The sequence below is a fragment of the Anguilla rostrata genome, chromosome 13 (assembly GCF_018555375.3).
Source record: "Anguilla rostrata isolate EN2019 chromosome 13, ASM1855537v3, whole genome shotgun sequence".
Lineage (NCBI taxonomy): Eukaryota > Metazoa > Chordata > Actinopteri > Anguilliformes > Anguillidae > Anguilla > Anguilla rostrata.
The window spans coordinates 13,910,815-13,930,882 of NC_057945.1; the positions used below are offsets into that span (position 1 = coordinate 13,910,815).

A 20,068-nucleotide genomic window follows, 5' to 3' on the forward strand; every position below is an offset into this window, starting at 1 on the left:
TTATCTGGCATTTAACTGAAAGTGAAACTCATGTTGCTATGGTTTTAGAAAAAAATTTGTAATATGTGCCATGATTGCCATTTATTTTCACTCAGGAATGACTCGCGTAGAAAATTTGTTTATAAATGGTAGTATCAAAAAAGGGACTGGTGTGAAAATATGTTGTTATATGCAAATGGCATACATTTTTTTCATTTTTATTTGTCACCTTCTTGAGCCTGATTGTATCTGGATGGAATTTCAGCTCTTTTGTTAGAGTATTGGTTTGAGAGGGAGGGGCTTAGGCAGGGATTGCTGGGGATTGGCTGAGGCTGGAGTCTTGGCGTGGGGTCCTGAGAGGAAGGGGGGCTTACAGGGATGCATTGCTAATTAGAAGCAGGAATTTAAGTGTGTGCCCTGGGAGAGCTGAAAATGGAGTACCGTCGACAAAAAGAAAAAGTGTGACCTCTCACTGTTACCATTCATTTCCCTTCTTTTGAAGCGGCTGCCTGTTTGCACATTAATGGGGTGCATGAGAGAGCCGTTCTCACGGCAGCCCCCTGGTCTGGCCCTGCCAGCGGCCTAGTTGGTCCAGCCTTCGCAGGAGCCCCACGGCCTGGCCTTCGCAGCAGCCCCAGCAGGGCCCCCTAAAGAGGGAGCAGCCCAAGCCAAACTGGAGCTCCTCTCCTTGGCAGGCCCCTGTTTGTAACACATTTACAATCGCTGCATTCTGTCTTTATCCTCAACCGGCCCCAAAATAACTGGTTTTGGACATGGCTGTCTGCCCAATTTACAAACAGGATGAATGCATCTACAATTTATTTTTTTTACAAATGCCCTCAATAAAACCGCAGGGCCTAGAGCCTTTTTAAAGATGGGGATAGGGGTCATAGAATTCACTATTAAGGGTTACCCCTCCTGCACTGCTTCATGTTTAGAGGTCAGATCATAGAGCTTTGCTGTGATACATTTTTTGAAAAATGACACATAGGTGGAAAAAAATTGTGTAGTGCCTTACGGGGATGTGTTTGGCACCCTGAAATTGTCAGAATGGAACTTTCTTCCACCAAATCTTCATTGTCCGGTGTGTGAGAATTAAGACATCATGAGGCTTAGTTACCCATTCATGAAGTCAGTGTTGAAATAACTCGTCACAGTATATGCAGTCCTGAATGCCCACAGTACTATACTGTCTAATAAAATGGGAATCGTGCCAAAAAACTATAAGCTTCATGAATGTGTGTTGCCCAATAAATAAGTGTTAAACTGAAACAGAATATGAATTCCTCTATTGATTTGTAATTGTAGGTATCTCTGCTTTGAACCCAAGGGGCAGTTTGCAGTTTTGAAGTTTTCTACAAAAAACAAAATTCATTGATCATACAAAGTAGTAAATGTAGCTGAAATGTAATGAACTAACTGCACTGTGATATTAATGTGCCTTAATTTAGACTATTTCAAGTTACATACTTAAGCAAACAGCCAGTGGCCCCTACAGAGGTCACATGTCAGTATTCTCCTTTTGAAGTCACCAGTTGGCAATTCATCCTGAAAGACCCTTCCACCACTCTATGAAAGCTTGTCTTTGTCTATGAAACATCAGCTCTTTGGAGAGAAGTTTTCAGGGGAGGTGTGAAAATATGCTACTTTTGCTTTTTCATTTATAAACGGCATTCAATGTTTTAAAACCCATTAGCTAGGTTAGAAAGTCTTTTTAATTCAAATAACAGTTTGTATTATACATTAGCAGTACTGTAACAAACCTTCATTTATGCCAGCAAGTAAAATACTGTTTGTACCATAAACAGTTGACATCATAAAATGAAGTAACTCTATGCTGGCTTCACATTTCTATTAACTGGACTGAACTTATCATGTCTTCTGCCCGCTGGACCCGTTTTTCTCTCATAAAATGCTAAATAAATAAAATTTTGGGAAACGTTTTTGTGTAGTGTATCAGTCAGACTCTCTGTCCTCTTTTCTGGTGAAATGGAGGGTGCAACAAAGTAAGTTCACCCAAGAGTTTGCCTTTATTAGACCAACTTCATGGTTATCCCAGAGGAAAGCAATATGCCTTACAAAAATGGGGTCTTCAGTTGTCAAGATTTTAACAATAGTAAACAAAGTCTTAAATTGAAGAATTTTCCTCTAATTGCAAGTACATGCTCAGCATGTCTTCTTCCTTAAGCACACTTTAAAAGCTTGTATTTGTCACAAGTTCTGTGCTACCGTACCTACCCTTCTAGCAATTTAGTACATTAACCGTTTGGAGTACATAACCCCTACCAGGTAATGCATTTATTGATGATTTCCCCATTAAGGTTGTGATTTAAATGAAGAGGTGTGCTCATTAAATACCACCATCAAGTGCCTGTGTTTCGTCAGAGCGGGTGCTCTCAGGGGTATGTGGGTTTCTCTAATGTTCTGTGGTGAGGCTTTTTAAGAGAACGTGAGGAAACCGAACCACGGGGTGAGGTTCAGGGGCCAGGGAACCACAGCAATGCTGCTGATCTGCTCAGTTAAACACCATTAACCTGGATGTCTGCTTAACGTCTGCCGAATGCCTGTTCACCTGCAGGCTGTTATGAAATCCACATGCTCCCATCTCTCTTTGCAAAATCTTGAGCATCAGTGCACTGCTGTCTCTTTTCTAAGTTGAAAATAAATTGCAGGACACATCAAATATACACCGCACTCGGGATTATCATGGGACTCCGTCTGGGGACCAGGGATTGCCTGGTAAAATTAGACATATTTAGGCCTATTAAATAAATATTGTATTTTATAAACCTATCCAGACATGCATTTGCTCCATTAATGTACTGTATGCTTGTGAGTCAAATAATTATAATAATAATAATAATAATAATAATAATAATAATAATAAAGAATTGCTGATTATTTCCACTATAAATGATTGCAATTTGACACTTTGATGTCACACAAAGTTTGAATGACCACATTCTCTTCAGATGATAACATGAAAAAACACAGGGTCAAGTTATGTGAAATAATTTAGGAAACACTGGGTAGCACGGGTTTTGAATACAGCCTGTTTAATTTGTGTGAGCTAAAATAATATTGTTTCTTGAAATATTGCTCAATTTTGATATCAGTACTTTTAATAGCAGGCCTAGATTTTGCACGATTGAAATAATGATTTAGACAGTGCTTTGAATGTGTTTGTAACTTGGCATTTTTGTACGTTGAAAATGTTTTGTTTTTTTCCAGATAATTCTAACATATTCTTATTTGTAGTGCCTGGATAAATTTTAGTTTAAAAGAATAAAAAATTTAATTTCGACAGACTTAATTTAGTTTTGAATGGACTTCAATGGGGAAATTTGCTTTTTGGCTGCGGAGTCTTACTAAACTGCAATACCTTGAGAAACCACTGGAGTTTGTGAGTTTCACGGAGAATGGCAATCCCTGGTCCCCTGACATAAATAGTCCCATGATAATCTCGATTGCAGTGCTTTAAACGCACCCTGTATGATACAAAAATGGCATACCACGTAAACCTGCAGCTGATGAGGTTTTTCAAGAGAAAAGGGGCTATTCATACAGAAAAAAATAATCGATGTGCACAACTCTTAGTCTGGTTCATCCACGTCACGCACGAAGCAAAAATATTGTTGCACTGAAAACAAATAAAAAATAGGCTACACTGTAGTCCCTTATTTGGTGTTATTGTCCGTGTCTCCAAAATGGCTGCCCTTGGTTAAATTTAGAGCTGTTTTATCATTAAATTGCTAAACTACACTAGGCTATTTAATGCTCAAACAATAAATATCTCATTTAGATTTCACCTGTTAATTTAAACGACTGGCTGTGCGTTACACGCGCGTTGGACTAATGTATTTGTTATATTTTTATAAGGACATTGTCATTTGTGAGACAGAAACAATGATGAAGTTGTCGATAATTAAATTTGCCATTCTTATTCTGTTGATTGACGAGCAATGACTTGCACATGTTTCGGATTGAAAAGTATTTCCCTAATCAGCAAGTCATCGCTGCTTAATTCTCGCGAGTCCGACTGCAAGGATAACAAACAGTGAATTTCGGGACTAGGAGGCTTTCTGAGAATGAGTTGATACGGTACTCCCACTGCCGGCTGCAGTCAAGACTTTCCTAAACTAAATAAGCAGCAAATCCCTCGTTAGCATGGTACTCTTGTCAATAAGCAATCCGCTGTGTAGCTACTAAAAGCTGAAAGCAGGCTGCAGTCGACTCAGAGAGTTGATCGTGCACGTTGATTTTGGAATGCAATTACTTGTGACGGACGTGGACGAATTACAATTTATCAGCTGTGCAAATTAAAACAGGCAGAAACAAAAATTGGAAGAGGCTGGAGAAGGTTTAGTGAAATGATGAAAAAGGAGGGGTTTGGAACAATCAATTACATTCAGCTGGCTATTAAATGGGCTTAAGGAGGCTATGTGGGTATTGCTTGCTTATTCTTTCTGACTGTTTCTTATTGATTTACCATGGGGGGAGAAAGGTTCTCTGTTGGGTTCATAATTTTTGGTTTGTTTGGGTGTTTATGTAATGCTCAAGAGGGACAGTGGCTTTCAAACCTGCATGGTGCTAATCCTGGGACAACCAGACAGTATAACAGGCAGCCAGTGGGCTCACAGGCTCCTGTCACGGCTCGACCACCCCTTGGAAGACCGTGGTTCACCCAGGCTCCCGTGACTCCCCGCCCAACCTTCGGTGGCCCAGGCTTCACCCAGGCTCCCGTGACTCCCCGCCCAACCTTCGGGCGACCAGGCTTCACCCAGGCTCCCGTGACTCCCCGCCCAACCTTCGGGCGACCAGGCTTCACCCAGGCTCCCGTGACTCCCCGCCCAACCTTCGGTGGCCCAGGCTTCACCCAGGCTCCCGTGACTCCCCGCCCAACCTTCGGGCGACCAGGCTTCACCCAGGCTCCCGTGACTCCTCGCCCGACCCTTGGGCGGCCCACAGTTCCAGTGGAACCTCCTACACCTAAGCCTGACGCTGTGAAGGCCCACTGTGGGGAAAGCTCTGTTCAGTTGGAAGTGGATATGGACCTGCTTGGCATTGGTCACCTGATCCAACCATCTGACATCACCCTAGGAGGCTGTGGACCTGTTGGGCAGGATAAGTCTAGTCTCCATCTTCTGTTTGAGACGGAGCTGCATGGCTGTGGCAGTGTACTTGCGGTATGTAGTGTGCTGTGGATAGTGCATGTGTGTGATGAATGTTGAAACTAATGGTCTGTCTTTCCAGATGACTGAGGACTCCCTAGTCTACACCTTTACCCTCAACTACCAACCTAAAGCTCTTGGTGCCACGCCCATCATTAGGACATCCGATGCTGTGGTGGGCATCAGGTGCCACTACATGAGGTTAGAGGGCATCCTTTTGTACTCTTCTAGCCTGGATTTCTTGTGTACATTTGCTGCTAATGTGAATTACTGAAAGGCTGCAGCCTTGTCAATTTGTAATGCCTCTGCTTGTCTCCACATACACTTGCTTTCAGTAACTATTCCCAAATGGTTAACTTCCTGAATTCGTACCTTCATTTTACATCTGATTTAAAAAAATTTCCCCCCCCCTTCCCCTTGCAGGCTGCATAATGTCAGTAGTAATGCCCTGAAACCAACCTGGATCCCCTACCACTCTACCCTGTCTGCTGAAGACCTCCTTGTATTCTCTCTGAGGCTCATGACTGGTAAGCTAAGCTGACCAGTGAATGGATCTTTGCATTTTTCTCCACTTGTACTGACTGTTTCAACCCCCCCCTCCCAACAACCCTGGTAGATAACTGGCAGATGGAGCGGATGTCTAACGTGTTCTTCCTGGGGGATCTCATTAACATTGAAGTTTCTGTGGTCCAGGCCAACCACGTACCCCTCAATGTATTTGTGGATTCCTGTGTAGCTACTTTGGACCCTGATATGAATGCAGTACCCAGATATGCTTTCATTGAGAAGGGGTAAGTATGCTTTACCTTGCTGTACTATAGCCTGTCTTATTGATGTGATTAGTCTACAGTGTTCCCCCTTCCAGGTGTCTAATGGATTCCAAGCTGACCAACTCCCGCTCCCAATTCTTGCAAAGAGTACAGGATGATAAGCTGCAATTTCACCTGGATGCTTTTAGGTTTGCCCAGCAGGCCAGGAGTACAGTGAGTGAATGGCTTCTCGCTTTGAGAACATGCCTTATGAAGGTGGCAACTAGTATTACTAATTGCAATATCTTGACTCCAGATCTACATTTTCTGCCATCTGAAAGCCACTGCAGTTTTGCCTGGTTCAGAAGGAAGGGCATGCTCCTTTCCTCCTGGATACGAACGGTTGGTATCATAGTGCCTTTATTTTTTAAAGCCAAGTGTGTGTGGGTAACCTGTTTCTTTCTCTTTCAGGTGGATTAGTGCATCTGGGAATGACCAGGCATGTAGTTGCTGTGACACTAGCTGTGCTATGAGGAAGGGCAGGAGTGTCAATTCAGGTTTGGCTTCTGTTTTCTGATTTCTACAATCACATTGCCTGTACTGGTGTATGAGCTTGTTTTGTCCTACAGCTGTACAGTATGAGGGTAGTGCAGTCCTAGGCCCCATTGTTGTCCAGGAGGCTACCAAAGATGTTGTGCCTGAGCTCCATGGCTCTCTGAAGGTGGATCACTGGTCAGAAGGTAACCATTATGCTGCCTGAGCAGTTATCTCCTGCCAGGCCCTAGAATTGCTCAATGGCTGCTTTGTCTACCATTCATGGGGTTTCTTTGCTCCCTAGGTTCCTCTGCTGTGCTAATGGTTGGAGTGGCTGCAGTGGGACTGGTCTGCATGATTGTGCTTGGCACAGTACTAGTGTGGCGACGGTACTACAAACCTATGGTCTTGTAACTGGGAGATTTTTTTGAATAAAACCTGAAAACAAGTAACCTTGCTGTCTGGGGTATTTGTATTGGAAGATTTAGGCTACACAAATCTATTTCAGGTATTGTATCAACTGAAGTGTTGAACGTGCCTCCTTTTGGTTCATTGCATTTTGACCATCAGAATACTGGTACTTGAGTGGTAAAATGTTCCAGGGATTGCCTGGTTTTTAACTTGTAAATCTGGCATGAATTTAATGATTCCTTGCATGGGGAAAGGTCTCTGGTACAGTAGTGCCTGGTTGGTTAACCTCTTGTGGATGTTAAAGGGGTAGTATTGCCTTGTTCATGGGTCTGACTTGGTGGTGGGTGTACAAATGTGGCTAGGAAGTGATTTGGTGTTCAGCTAATTTTAAGGGGGTGATGTCAGGGATGTATCCACTATACCCATCAAACATCTATTCAATGTTTACAAATCTCAATCCTCAATTGTATGGGCATGGTCAGGAGGTCCTACCCCCAAGTAAACTCATTGGTTAACATGCACAAGCCATATTCAAATGGTATCCTGATACTTCAGTGCAGAAATGTATATTCAGTAACTGCAGCTGTTCGGTGCACTTCATAGGTAGCCTGCTTCCTCTTAACTTTGTATAGGCCATGTACTAAAGTGGTTTAGTTTATAGCAAGGTGTTTTGCACTTGGTAAACTACATTTAAGCATAGCAATGAAACTTGTCTCATCACAAGGCATCTTAAGTCTTAAACATTCTTTTAGCCTCCCAACCCCTGCTAGTCTTTATGAATAGCTACATGTAAACTGCCAAACAAAATCTTGAGTTTCAACTTTCTGCAGTTGAATTGTCCCAGTGAAGTACCTGAACTTCATTTTACAAGTCTGGAGCTTTTATTGGAGCGGTTTGCTACCTAACTTGTACAAATGAACCTGTGATGAGAGCAGAATGTTCTATTGATTATGCAGATCAGTATTTATGGCAAATGTTTCACTCCAACTCAAAGCTATTTTAGCAGGCAAATTATTGGCCTCTGTGGGAGAAGAGATGCTGTGAGACTTTTATTGGCTGTTATTTATATATTCATGTCATGAAGCACCTTGACCCAATAGTTAAGAGCCTGGTAAATCAAACTCCACCCATTCAGTCTGCAAATAGGGATTGATGGAAATGTTTAGACTGATTTGTCAATATTGCAATGCAATTGATTTCTCATACTGTCACTATAGTGACCCCATACAATGTAGTTTAGGAGCCATTTACCTTCAGTCGCCTTAAAGTTGTTGCAAGTCATCTGTTGGTCAGTACTTTGCAGCTTATTAAAAAAGCCCCTCCAAATCCAAACTTGGTATACAAATGTTTTCACTTTTCAAGGTCTGAAGGCTTCATTTATCAAAGATGGCCATTACAGCAATCTACCCAACTGGAGCGGCTGTCTTGGCACTACACAACACAATCCTGAAGTGTATACGTACTTTGATCAGAGGAATGGACGTCAATGAAAGGATGTCTTAAGATCTGAGTGGCTGGACTAGTTTGGTTTTTTTTTTTTTTGCAAATCATGCCAATAATGATAGTCTCAAATTCATGAATAAATGCAAGCAACAGTCGATGCACAACTGTGAACCAGCCCTATTTATTTGCAGATCGGGTACATTTATTAGGAGGATCCACTGCATTTATTTGTGGATCAGTTACATTTATTTATTTTTGCGATCAAGACCTTCCTAAATGTAAAAGGCCTATGCAGCTACACCCGTGTTAATATGCAGCTGTGTACTAAACACTGAAGGCATGCTGCACTCGACTCATTGAGTCTATAAATCTTTTCTTTTTTTGAAATGTTTTGGTTAATCTGGTTGCTTAAAAATGTTTCATGTACGATTTTATTTTTTTGGCATGCGTGGCTATGTCACCGGTGGAAGCTGGCGGGTTGACATCTGCATCCTGTACAAGAGCAGAATGCTTTGTTTGCCTGGGCTGCAGTGGAATCACAGAGAATAGGGTCATTTGTAAGAGCGTGCTCCTGTTTTCACAGAGCTGACCACCACGGCTGCGGGATGGAGTTACCGACCCGCAGCATAAAGACAAGCTGTGTGCTTCGCCATCGTTGATTCAAACAACCCGACCTCAGAATAACAGGGCCCTTCCTCGTAAGTGCTGTTTGCGTTTTTGTCACATCAAAAAATCGTCTTCAACCTCTAACCTGCTGCAAGTTAAAGAGATAAATAAAGGCTACCACACCAATACAGAGCCGTGTCAAGACGCCCGTTTGCGTGGAAGGTTTGCGTCGGATGAGAGGGGCTGCGCTGGGTGTACAGTAAATGAAATGTGATGGAAAACGATGTTCTGTGTTTCTGCAGCATGATTTTTGCAGTGGAGGATGGTGTACAGAGGGGACGATGTCCAAAGCCAAACCAGATGCCAAGCCTCAGCATTTTTAACCTTTGCTGATAGCTTTTCCTGACGTGATTTTGCAAGAATGACATAAAAGGCATAGGCTTAGACTGGCCCAGCTGGAGGGTATTTCACTAATCAGGATTACTGAGTTAGCTGCACAACTGCTGCGAGTAAAACCCAGAACAGCTCTTATTTCAGTCCATGTTCCAAATTTGGGAGGGCTCCGGGTTTTAATTGGTGCAGTTATCTGGCTAACTCAGTAATCCTGCTTTGTGAAACAGGGCCCTGGTCAGGGTCTCGCATCACCTTGAGCCGGTGAGTGTTTGGTCACAGTGTTTTGGGATGCTTGTGCCCGCGGACAGATCTACAATCCGAGTGCTTTCTCAGGTGCTCTGCTCAGGAATATCTGGCTCTGCACGGAGAGCAAATTTAAAGCTTGGTTCAATGTCCAGGGAGTGCCAGAGGTTGAGGTCAGTGGGGTCAGAGGTGAAATATGCAAGCTGCTCAGTCCAGTTATTTATTCGCTGACGTAACCAGCACCGGAAATGGGAGCGTGGCTACAATGTTACCAGACCAGACATGCAGTCCTCCAGTACACGCACATCTGGCCATTATAACCATACCTTTTTACATGCTGTTACTGTATTTATTTTTTCTGTTCATTAGCGGTTTTGTTTTTATCAATGTTTTAATGAAATGAAATGTGAAGTGCTCCTGCACTGACAGACCAGTCTATATTGAAAATGCCTTAAGTATGCTTCTAGTACAGTGGTCTCCAACCCTGCTCCTGCAGAGATACAGGGTCTGCTGGTTGTCATAGTGAATCTGCACTTCATGAAGCAGTTGAGCAGTTGATTACACAGTTAACTCAACTCACCTGGTGTCTTGGGTCTGAATTGGGTGCTGATTTTAAGGTGAAAACAAAAACCAGCAGACCCTGTAGCTCTCCAGGACCAGGGTTGGAGACTACTGTTCTAGTATCATGAAACTAGCTTTTCAAGAGAGAGAAGGTACTCAAGTCTGGCCCTCAAGGCCAGTACAGGTTTTAATTCTTCCCCTCTTATCAGGACTGATTTAAACCTGAGATACCAGGTGGGTAAATCTCTCCAAATCAGTGGCCTTAATCAATCAATGAATTATCAGGTATAAAAGAAAACCAGCTTTACTACTGGCCTTTAGAGCCAGATTTGAGTATCACTGAGGTAGATCTGTCTACAGCAGGGGTACACTGCTCTAGTCCTTGGAGGGCTGGTGTGCCTGCAGGTTTTTAATGTGTTCAGTGCTTAATTTAAGTCACTGATTGGTGAGAACAATAAACATTGTTCAGAAGTCCTATGCTGATAGATTGGCTGCACTGATTGAGAGGAAACCACAAAAACATCAGCACTGTGGCCCTCCATGATTGAACGTAGAGGTGGACAATCCAACTTCAGAAAATAAGTCTTCCGTAGTATTTTGCTCCAATCACCTTGTTTTGCTAATTCTTCAGCCAGGAGGTAAAACTAATTAGTGAAATCAGCTAGCTGACTTTATTGGTAGAAGAAACACAAGACCAGACTTCTACTATCTGACCCTTGGACTTTCCACCTCTGGACACCACTACACACTGAGTAAGTTGAGTTGATGTGTTCCAGTTAGGCCATGTCCAAATTAATACTCTTGCCTACAATTGAGTATATCAAGTTGTATACAGCTTGTATACTCAATAGTTGCAAAGTGTGCTGATATGAACACAGCCTTAGTATATTTTTCTGTTCTTGACACAATCAAGCTGGACATGAACAAAAGTCTGAAATCAACTGATACTGAGTGCCTTTAACTCTAATAAAGGACATTTAGTATCCAATGGAATGTCTTGCTCAGAGTTAGATTAACAACGAACATGTGATAAAATTTTACGTGGCTGTCCTGTCATAGAATCTCTTCATCCCAAATCTTATCATGTCATTGGCTCACACGACCAGCCTTATCTATTAAAGTGGTCTTCTGCTGCCTCTGTCTGTAACAACTGGAAGTGCTCCTGCTCAACAAGGATAAGTCCCCTGTGTCTCTGAGGACTCCTAGTGAACAAACCATGAACTCCAGTCTTAAATTTGTCATTTCTGGCTATAACTTTGAATTCATATTTGAATTCATGTGTGAATGTATGTGTGTATGACAGCCAGAAGAAAGCAATTTCACTTTTAAAATGGGAGCACATTTTTTGTATAATTGCAATTTGTAAAATGCATAAAAATCCAAAAATGCACATTTAGTGTATTGCAAATACACCAGTACTTTGAGGTTGGCTAAGAACTAAGAAATGAGCCTACTGTATCTGGGAATATCCCAGGAAGCACTTGTTTCATCTGACAGTGTTGCAAGTGACAACACTAATGCCACTTTCAAGAGTCCTAAATTATGGAAGTGGTTCATGATTAAAATCTTTGATTTAAAACTGATGTGACAGCCAAATATCAAAACCTGTGTCACCTAACCAAATATCTACTGTACTCTGATTAAATATGTGAAAAGTTAATCATACAATGTACACTTTCAGGGGGTAAGAAAGCTTTGAGAGTGCTGCTTTGGCCTGTCAGTAACATGCACTACTAACTGTCCAAAAAGGAAGACCTAGGGCAGGAATAGTCATATCTGGCTCTTGAAGCCAGTAGTACTGCTTGTTTTCAATCTTCACCTCTAATCAGGGACTGATTTAAACCTGACACACCAGGGGAGTGTAATCACTGACATTACTGAACTATCAGGCAAAAGAGGAAATCAGCAATACTATTGACTTTGAGGGCCAGTTTTGAGTATTCCTGATCTAGTGCATACTGAAGAGCACTGAAATGCTACATGAAGGTTGTAGAACAGACAGATCTGAACAGAATGTTGCAAGTATGGTGAATGAAAGGAGTTTCACTGAGTAGTATGCTACTTTTCTAATGAAAAGAAGTGAATATCAATACAAAATTCACAGGTTTGAGATTTCTTCATGGTTCTCTGAGATCCCTGTAGGTAATTAGAATACATACAGCTTGAGATGGCATTCAACAAAAATGTATTCTGGTGTGAGTCTGTAATAACTTTGTAATACAAGAGTATTTTCAAATGATTCATAGGTCATGAGAAAGTAAAACTTTACAGTGTTTAACTCAAGGTGGCAACACATGTTTCAATTAATATATTATTTCAACACTGTTTAATTCATGTGTTTTGGTGTCGTCAGCTAAATACTTTTTTTTAAAAATCTCTTTGGGATCTAGGTTTTCAACAAGAGGTTCAACAAAGGTACTGTACAGGACCTGCAATCACTCCCTCAACCCTTCCCCAGTCCACAATCCATTTAAAATGAAAAGAACATCTAATTATGATGCTGGTCCTTGAACCTTTGAACCTGGGGCGGGGTCCCTGGAAAGTGGATGATGTAAATAGATGTTAAAGGGTGCTCTGATGTTAAAGGGTGCTCTCAATTAGCTACTCATTTTTTAATGTTGACTGGGAATAGCCCTATCGCCGTGGAAGCAGTAGATTCTCTCGGTCCTCCGCCCTAGGGGTACGTTTGCCAGGCCCTTTTCCCATACGAATCGACACATTTTCCACATTCCCGGCCTGGCTAAATGTCACAGTGTTGTGCGCTGATGGCAGCGCGCAGGTTTCCCACACAGATGCCCCGGGCAGGGCTTGGCGTCCCGCTGGACGGCCGGACAATCGATGGAGTGTGCGATTGTTTAAAATAGTGGGCGGAGATGAGTCACGGTGTGACTCACGCCATGTTTTCCTGAGTGACTCACGCCCAGGCCTTTCGGCTCAGTCGTGTTTTTCTTATTTCTGGGTCAATTCCTCTGAGCGGGGTCCCGGGGTTCGCCAGTGGATAAACTAAACTTGCCACCGACTCTAAGTTTGTATGTTTTTATATGCGCAGCGCATAATCACTGCTACACATATTAACTTCTGCTTTGGCTGGAACACATTAAAAACATGACTGAATGCAAAAAGGAGATATATTAGTATATTGCAATGGTTTTCATTTAAAATAAAAAGTAAAATGAAAGCAGTGCATATATGCCGTGTGTGTGTATGATTGTGTGTGTATAAAACCATGAAACTGTAAGAATAGCAATAGAGAGATTTTTTTATTTACTCTAATTCAGTAAAACCAAACTATTAGCAAAGAAGGTTTGCCGTATTGCTCTCCATCATTATGTTAAATCAAGAAACTTGATTTAACAGAACGATTCAGCTTCTATGTCTATATTTCTGGCACTATGTATTCAAGCTAAGCTTCGTAACTGTTCCCTAATTTAGTTGTGCGCAATTCGTGAATGATGTCCTTTCTGAATAAGGCTTTTCTTTCAGGCATAAGTACTTCCTCAGTTTTCTGTTAGTGCTGGCGCCTATGAGTCACCGCATGCTTTGACTGACACATGCTTTAGCCTATAGAAATCAAAAACTTAGGACCGGTTGCCGCCCAACCCGCGTACAAATGAACATACAGCAACACGAAAACCGTAAAAGTACTTTTCACTTTCCACTCTTATGGGGAATGACGAATTTGGCGGCCTTCACTCGAACTTGACCGTGTTGCATCGATACCGATGACCCGCCTGTTACTTACCTGTGTTCCGTACTACTGAACCAAGCACAGGCTACCACTCAATCGCCTGCGTCAAGCTAGAACTCACTGAACCCAGGACCTTGGGGCAGTTTGGGAGCAGAAGGATCACAGGGGGACAGAGGACAGCATCCTAATCTGTTTAGCAGGGTTGTACCTGCACAATCGCTCAGACAGCCACCCTGCTTCCCTTTTGGTCCGGTTCCAGTTTGCCTCTGGGGGCTACGGCTTGCGAAAGAAAACGAGTTCCTGGGGAAAAAAAAAAGAGGATTAAACAATGGCTGGCAGGGCTGAAAGCCCCCACCCCCCTCCCCTTCTCCACCGCCTTCCCCTGTAATCAGATACCGCCATATCCCTCACACTGAAAAATCGTGTTGCATGGATGTGGCAATGATCCTGCCTCGCCTGTGTCTGAGAAATGAACACAAAAACTAATTTTAACCAACCTACAGATATTTCTTGCATGTAATGTATTTATTGTTATATCAACTGGTTGTTTAAATTTCATATTTAAAGCTACCAAATGGCAATTGCTATGCCACTCCCTGTTGGAAATCTTTTGCTGCATTGGCGGTACATGATTTCTGTGTGTACCACAGCTTGACAGTAGTCTGACCACTTGTCTTTATCTGCTTTTCACTCCAGTACAGTAGGGGGCAGTATTCATTCAACCAGCTGATGCACAACCTATTAATGAATCTAGCGGCGGAGAATTCCTCGCACTAACATGAAGGAAAAACTGTGCTGACAGGACCAGGATGAAGAGATGAGAAGACCCTCCTAATTTAGGAAGGTGAGGGTGAAAAGTATTTGGAAAGGTGCTGGATAAGTAAACATATTGATTTATTAATATGTTTGCTTGTGTTTTTTGTTTGTTTCCTGTTTTAACCTGAACTTTTGGTACATACTTGGTCTCCATGATTTACAGACATACGCTCAAACATAAGCATTACAACTAACTGCAATTTCTTCGTTTAAAAGACAACAACAAAAAGAAACATTGATTTGAAATTTGAACTCACCTTCGTGTTCTGCCCTGTCTGTTCTGTTGTGGGTAAAACACTACATTTCATGTATTAAAAATCCCAGTGTATGTATATGTATTGGTTTTGGTAAATGTTTTGGTGAAATAGGCCTGGTGTGGTAGATCTGCATGCCCTGGAGGAGAGGGGGCAGAATTTACGGAGATGGTCTGATCTGGGCGTCAGCTCCAGACTTCATTGAGCCCAGCTGCAGGTGTGGGTGTTTAATGGGGTACAGCTGGCTTTTTCAGGCCCTGACTGAGGACTTCTACTGTACTGCACTGGCTTACAGTCTGCTGAGACCTACAGGAAGATGAATGTGTAGATTCTACATGTATGGCTGATTCTCTCCTCCCTACTTCCTCAGTACAAGAGGCTCCAGTGCTATTTTCCAGCTTATGAATATTCATGAAAAGGCATGCACAAGGAAAGAACATCCATTACCACTACTACTATATCTGAGCACAGTCATTTTTATGAATATTCATAAGGTGAATCAAATTGCGACTAAGTTTAATACAGAAATTGCACTGTGAAGACGTTTATTGCTACAAAGTTTGTTGTCAACTTGTCAGGTTGCCCTTGAAAAATAGATTCTTCTCTCAAGGAACTTCCTGATTAAATCAAACTTAAATGTAGGTTTAAATGTGTGTGTTGTAGGTACTCCAGTCCTCTTCCAGCTCATAAACTATCACATTAATATTAATATCTGCTATCATAACTCTTCAGGTTATAATCTCAATAACTGTATATTCTACTCTGTTGAAATATACACTTCAAGGGATATTCAATGTAAATAAAACAAATAATATTTTTGAAAATATTTTCACTGCAGCACATTTTTGTCTTCCAAGACACTTGCGTTCTGTCAAAAGATATTAATACTTTTTCCTCCGCCGGGTCTCAGGAGTATTACTATCCATATTTTTTCATTCCGTTTTCTCAATCCCCCATTTTCTTGCCATTTTGAACGTCCAGTTGTATTTACGTACCCCGTGCACTGATGCAGCATCCTTTGTCAAATTAGGAGGGCTGAGTATGTCTTGTCTCTCCTTTGAGATACATACTGCTAAACTGCCTCTCCTTTTCACTCTGCAGTGCACCAGCTGAGCTATGGGGAACACCATTCATGCATTGCTAGTAAGCTGGATATGTCCTGATTACACATGGACAAACCCCTTTAACTGAATCCCTCCCTCCTTGGGTGACACTAGAGCCAGTTGTGCACCATCCCTCAGGGCTACTGGTTACAGTAAGCACTGGCACTGGTCTGATTCAATAGCTGACTGTCCTGCTCATCCACACCATGTATCTCCCTGTTCAAGTGGGATGTTCTAGCTACCCACCAAATGCCAGAGTTCACAGTAATTGGTTCAGAAGAGGAACTGCAGATTCATTGACCTTTACGTCATGGTTATGGGCTGGCATCGGACAGTAGCTCTGAACATCAGATATCGGGATTTGCTTATATTTTACGGATTAGTGGGTCAGTGCATTATCTGTTGCACTATGATTTGATTTAGGTCTTCACACATCTTATGTGTACATGCATTTCGCAAAATGTTTTCTTTCGCGCACGTGTGCTTGAAGTTTCTAGCAAGTCGAATTCTTTATATCTTTTCGGCTATTCCTCCTGTCACGTTAACAAATAGCTGGGAAAAAAGACTAAACGTTAATTGAAATGATACTTTGGTACCTACCCTTGGAGCGCTGTGATTGGTCGGATATATCTGGCGACCCGAGGATAGCCTTGGAACCCCTGGCGGTGACAGCGGCCCAGCGGGACTGCGAAGCGGCTATCCCTGTTGTGTTTACGTTCGCGCGGGGCGGCGGAGGAAACGGTGACGGTGCGATGCAGGAAGTGGACCGCGGCAAGGGAGCAGCAGGGGGAAATGATCGCTGGCTAATCCCCCCGCCTCGCCTCGGTCCCGTATCCATGCGTGTTTCCTGAGGATTCCAGTGCCACTTGCCAGAAAGGCTCAAATTGGCCAGAATAACATGACTCTTCATCTCGCAATCTATCACCAAGTAAGATATTTTCCAGTGAGTGTACGCTTATCAGTAGTAGGTCTTAATAATACATTTCATTCTATATCAAGAAAGGCAATAAACCAATTAATGCCGAAAGGTTTATTTGCAAGTGTTAAAAAAGAGGGCTTACTGTTATGGACAGCTCAGAGTTTGAATTAGATGCATGATAATTGTAAATATGGATTTAAAAATAACATGGATGGCGTACAATGCAGTGTTTGTAGGAACATGTGTAATGTTTGTTTAGGTTTATTTTAAAGCTTCTTAATCCACAGTAGCATTGCTTCAAAACATTGATCGTCATATTACAGCCATTCCATTTTCTAAACAAAAATAAGTTACCCACCAGACCAAAATATTTGTATTTCTTTTTCCTCCCCTGTTGGCCAGGAAGGAAAGCAAATTTTGGTGACTCATTTCAAGTACTCAGGCTGGCTGATGATTGGTGGATCAGGCTATGGGTGGAGTACCAACAAGAAGTCTGTTGAGCTGTGGATTTATTCAAGCTTGTTATGGTCATTAGTAAGGGATTGCAGCAAAGAAAAGTAAGCTTTACTGTAGATCCGCCCGTATCATTAACTGCATGAAGACACACCAGGGGAAAGTTTGCATGTGTGCAGTGACATGCACGTTCAGTGGCTTTGTGTGGTATACGCTTAATTCTCTGTAGAAATATATGCACATACTCGCTCACTCGCTCTCTCTCTTTCTCTCTCTCTCATGCACACACACACACACACACACACATACATCCATACATCCATCCATCATGTTTCAATTTATATAGAAGGAGGAAAAACAATTGCATTTTCTAAGTCTAAAGTTCAGGACTGATGTCAGCTAAATCCAGTCTTTGGTGCGTGATATTGTTTGATTCTGTGGCCTCCAGATGGTCTCTGAGCTTGGGTTCAGGGTTCTGCTCTGTTTATAATGGAAGTGGAGAACCCGAGTAAGGCCTTCCTACCCAGCCCACTCCCGACAGGACAGATTCAGCTCTCGGGTTTGAGGTGGGCTGGCTGCATTATTCTTTGAATTTAAAAAAAAGAAAAAAAGTGAACTTCAGAATACATCTGTGTGCAAATAAAAGATGATGGGGTTTTCATCCATGTTACACAAGCAGCATGCAAAGAAAACTTGCTACAGTTACTGTGTTTTCATGGAAAGGAAGGCTTTTTATGGAAAGTGTTAATTGCCACCAAATAACTTTGCTGTCTGAAATTCCTTACATATCAGGAAGGCATATGTAAATCCGATGTTTACGCCATTTTTCAGGTCGAGCTATTAGCAGATTTATTTCTGTTGGCTGCCAGTCAGTGAATTCTGCTTGCCTTGCACCTTTTTTTTCAGAAGTTCCATGTCACAGAGAAGGTCGCCAGTGTCCGTTCATTCAAAGTGGAGTCTCTGGTGTCCAGTTGTCCCCAGCCTCGTCTGGAACTCACGGTAGCGAGGAAGGCTGGAGGTGAGATTGTGACGTACAGCGTGCGCTCAATGCAGCTACAGGCATCCCACGATGCTGAAGAGGAAATTCCTCGCGTTCTCATAAATTTCCTGCTTTGTTGACACTGCCAAGGTCTTTGCGTTTACTGCGGGGATACAATGTGCCAGACAGAGTATACGCCGCTTAAATGATCCACTGTACTGTGTCCTCGCAGCGGTCTTTTAGATGCTTTTTTGGAAATTTGACATTTAGTCATTGTTCAAAAATGCCTGACTAATGGAACCCCATTCCTCAAAAAAACTGTCTTGTCCTAGCCTATGAACTTTGGTTTTTTTCTGCCTTCTGCATAGCCGATAATTACTGAAATTTGTTTTCGTCAATTTAACTATTCCTAATTGTGAGTAATAGGCATTGTAAACAGGTTGCTGGCTACAGGCTTCAAAAACAAGGAAATAAGTTGTAAAAACACTGTCGGAAAATGAGTGTTTGATGCTTAAACTGTCACAATCCTGCAGTTTCCATATTAACTAATATTTCCATTTTAACATCTCTAAAGCAAGCTCTCAGAAGAACTTTCCTGGGCCGGTGCGTAGGGGAATCCCTGTCAGAAATGGCTCGCGCCCATCTAATCAGGAGGGCGGGGCAAAATAAGCTCTATGCCACAGTGTGGGTTGTAATTGGCCAATCATTCTGATCTACAGACTAATGGATCCCACATGTGGTGCTAATGAAAACTTTCCACAGCCTTCCTCGTGATTTTGCATAGAAAAGGTTTCACAGGTTTTAAGTGCACTGAAAGTATCACATTATAGCCAAGCATCCAAAGCCATACGCGCATTTCAGATATCACGTCTTGAATGTTTCATGTGATTAATATCCATGTCATCTATGATTGTTATGTCAGGTTATTATCATATTTGATGTAAACTTGTTTGTATTCATTTATGCGTTCATTTAATTCTGGAGGAGGATTTCAAGGCATGTGTGATGATGACATTTGATAAAATGTTTGTGAAATTTGGCAAAAAACAGCTTAAGAAATTAGGAAAAATTTAAAAAGCTGAGAAAAAATAAGTAATAAATAATTATTATATTTTAATTGATATACAAATGGAAAAACTCACTATTTGCTCTGAAGGTTCTGCGACCATGTAGAATGACATGTTTCCAAGTGAAGTTGCATGTTTTTATTTACGTATGTATCTATTTGGTTGTTTGTTTTTCTAGAGTGCTGATTAATTAAGTCAGAAGAGGCAGGAACAATGGTTCTGATATACATTAAATCACAAGCATGTTCAGTGTGACTGACAATCCATGGATTCGTATCACATTAGCCTTAGCTTAACTAATGTTGCATGTTTGTGTAACTGTAATGCGTTTTATGCTGTTACAGTTGCATTTAGCCATTTACACATGTAAATGTTTTCTTACTGTTAACGTGATTTTTTTAGTGTGAGTCGTGGCACACATTAAGCTGTTATAAACAAAATTAAACGACTAACAATGTAGGGTTTGAACAAGTCTTAATGTGTTCATAATATTAGCACACAAAATAAACAAATTAAATTTATGAAAATAAGGTCGAAATTAGAGGGCAGTGCCAGGCAAATGACTGTAGCCTTAAACATCCCTCCTGCATCACATAAGACAGCACACAAAGATGTGGATGATGACAGACTACTTAGAGAAAGTATTTTCTGAGCTTGTGTTCACACCAGGCTGAAGCCCTATTTATAGGTTGGAGGGAC

At 41.8% G+C, this 20,068-nt stretch overlaps 2 protein-coding genes across 9 annotated transcripts in view; both read left to right on the forward strand.

Moving 5' to 3' along the window:
- Positions 1–4,419: 4,419 nt before the first annotated feature.
- On the forward strand, positions 4,420–6,885 carry LOC135238407 (zona pellucida sperm-binding protein 3-like). Its single transcript, XM_064306273.1, has 9 exons — positions 4,420–5,165; positions 5,233–5,351; positions 5,574–5,677; positions 5,767–5,941; positions 6,016–6,133; positions 6,216–6,301; positions 6,371–6,456; positions 6,529–6,639; positions 6,738–6,885. The coding sequence occupies exons 1-9, from the start codon at positions 4,470–4,472 to the stop codon at positions 6,845–6,847; spliced, it is 1,605 nt and encodes a 534-aa protein (XP_064162343.1). The 5' UTR covers positions 4,420–4,469; the 3' UTR covers positions 6,848–6,885.
- A 1,969-nt stretch (positions 6,886–8,854) lies between these two features.
- LOC135238405 (nuclear factor of activated T-cells, cytoplasmic 2-like) overlaps positions 8,855–20,068 on the forward strand; it is a 41,739-nt gene continuing 30,525 nt past the window's right edge. The window contains exons 1-6 of one of the 8 annotated variants that reach the window (XM_064306265.1): positions 8,855–8,985; positions 9,196–10,842; positions 14,475–14,622; positions 17,273–17,427; positions 17,772–17,889; positions 18,230–18,341. The gene's annotated coding sequence lies outside the window, so the exon portion shown is untranslated. Of the gene's footprint in view, positions 8,986–9,195; positions 10,843–12,480; positions 12,506–14,474; positions 14,623–16,674; positions 16,880–17,272; positions 17,428–17,771; positions 17,890–18,229; positions 18,342–20,068 lie in introns of those variants that run through there. The other 7 variants (XM_064306263.1, XM_064306266.1, XM_064306262.1 and 4 more) reach the window with 7 other exon arrangements.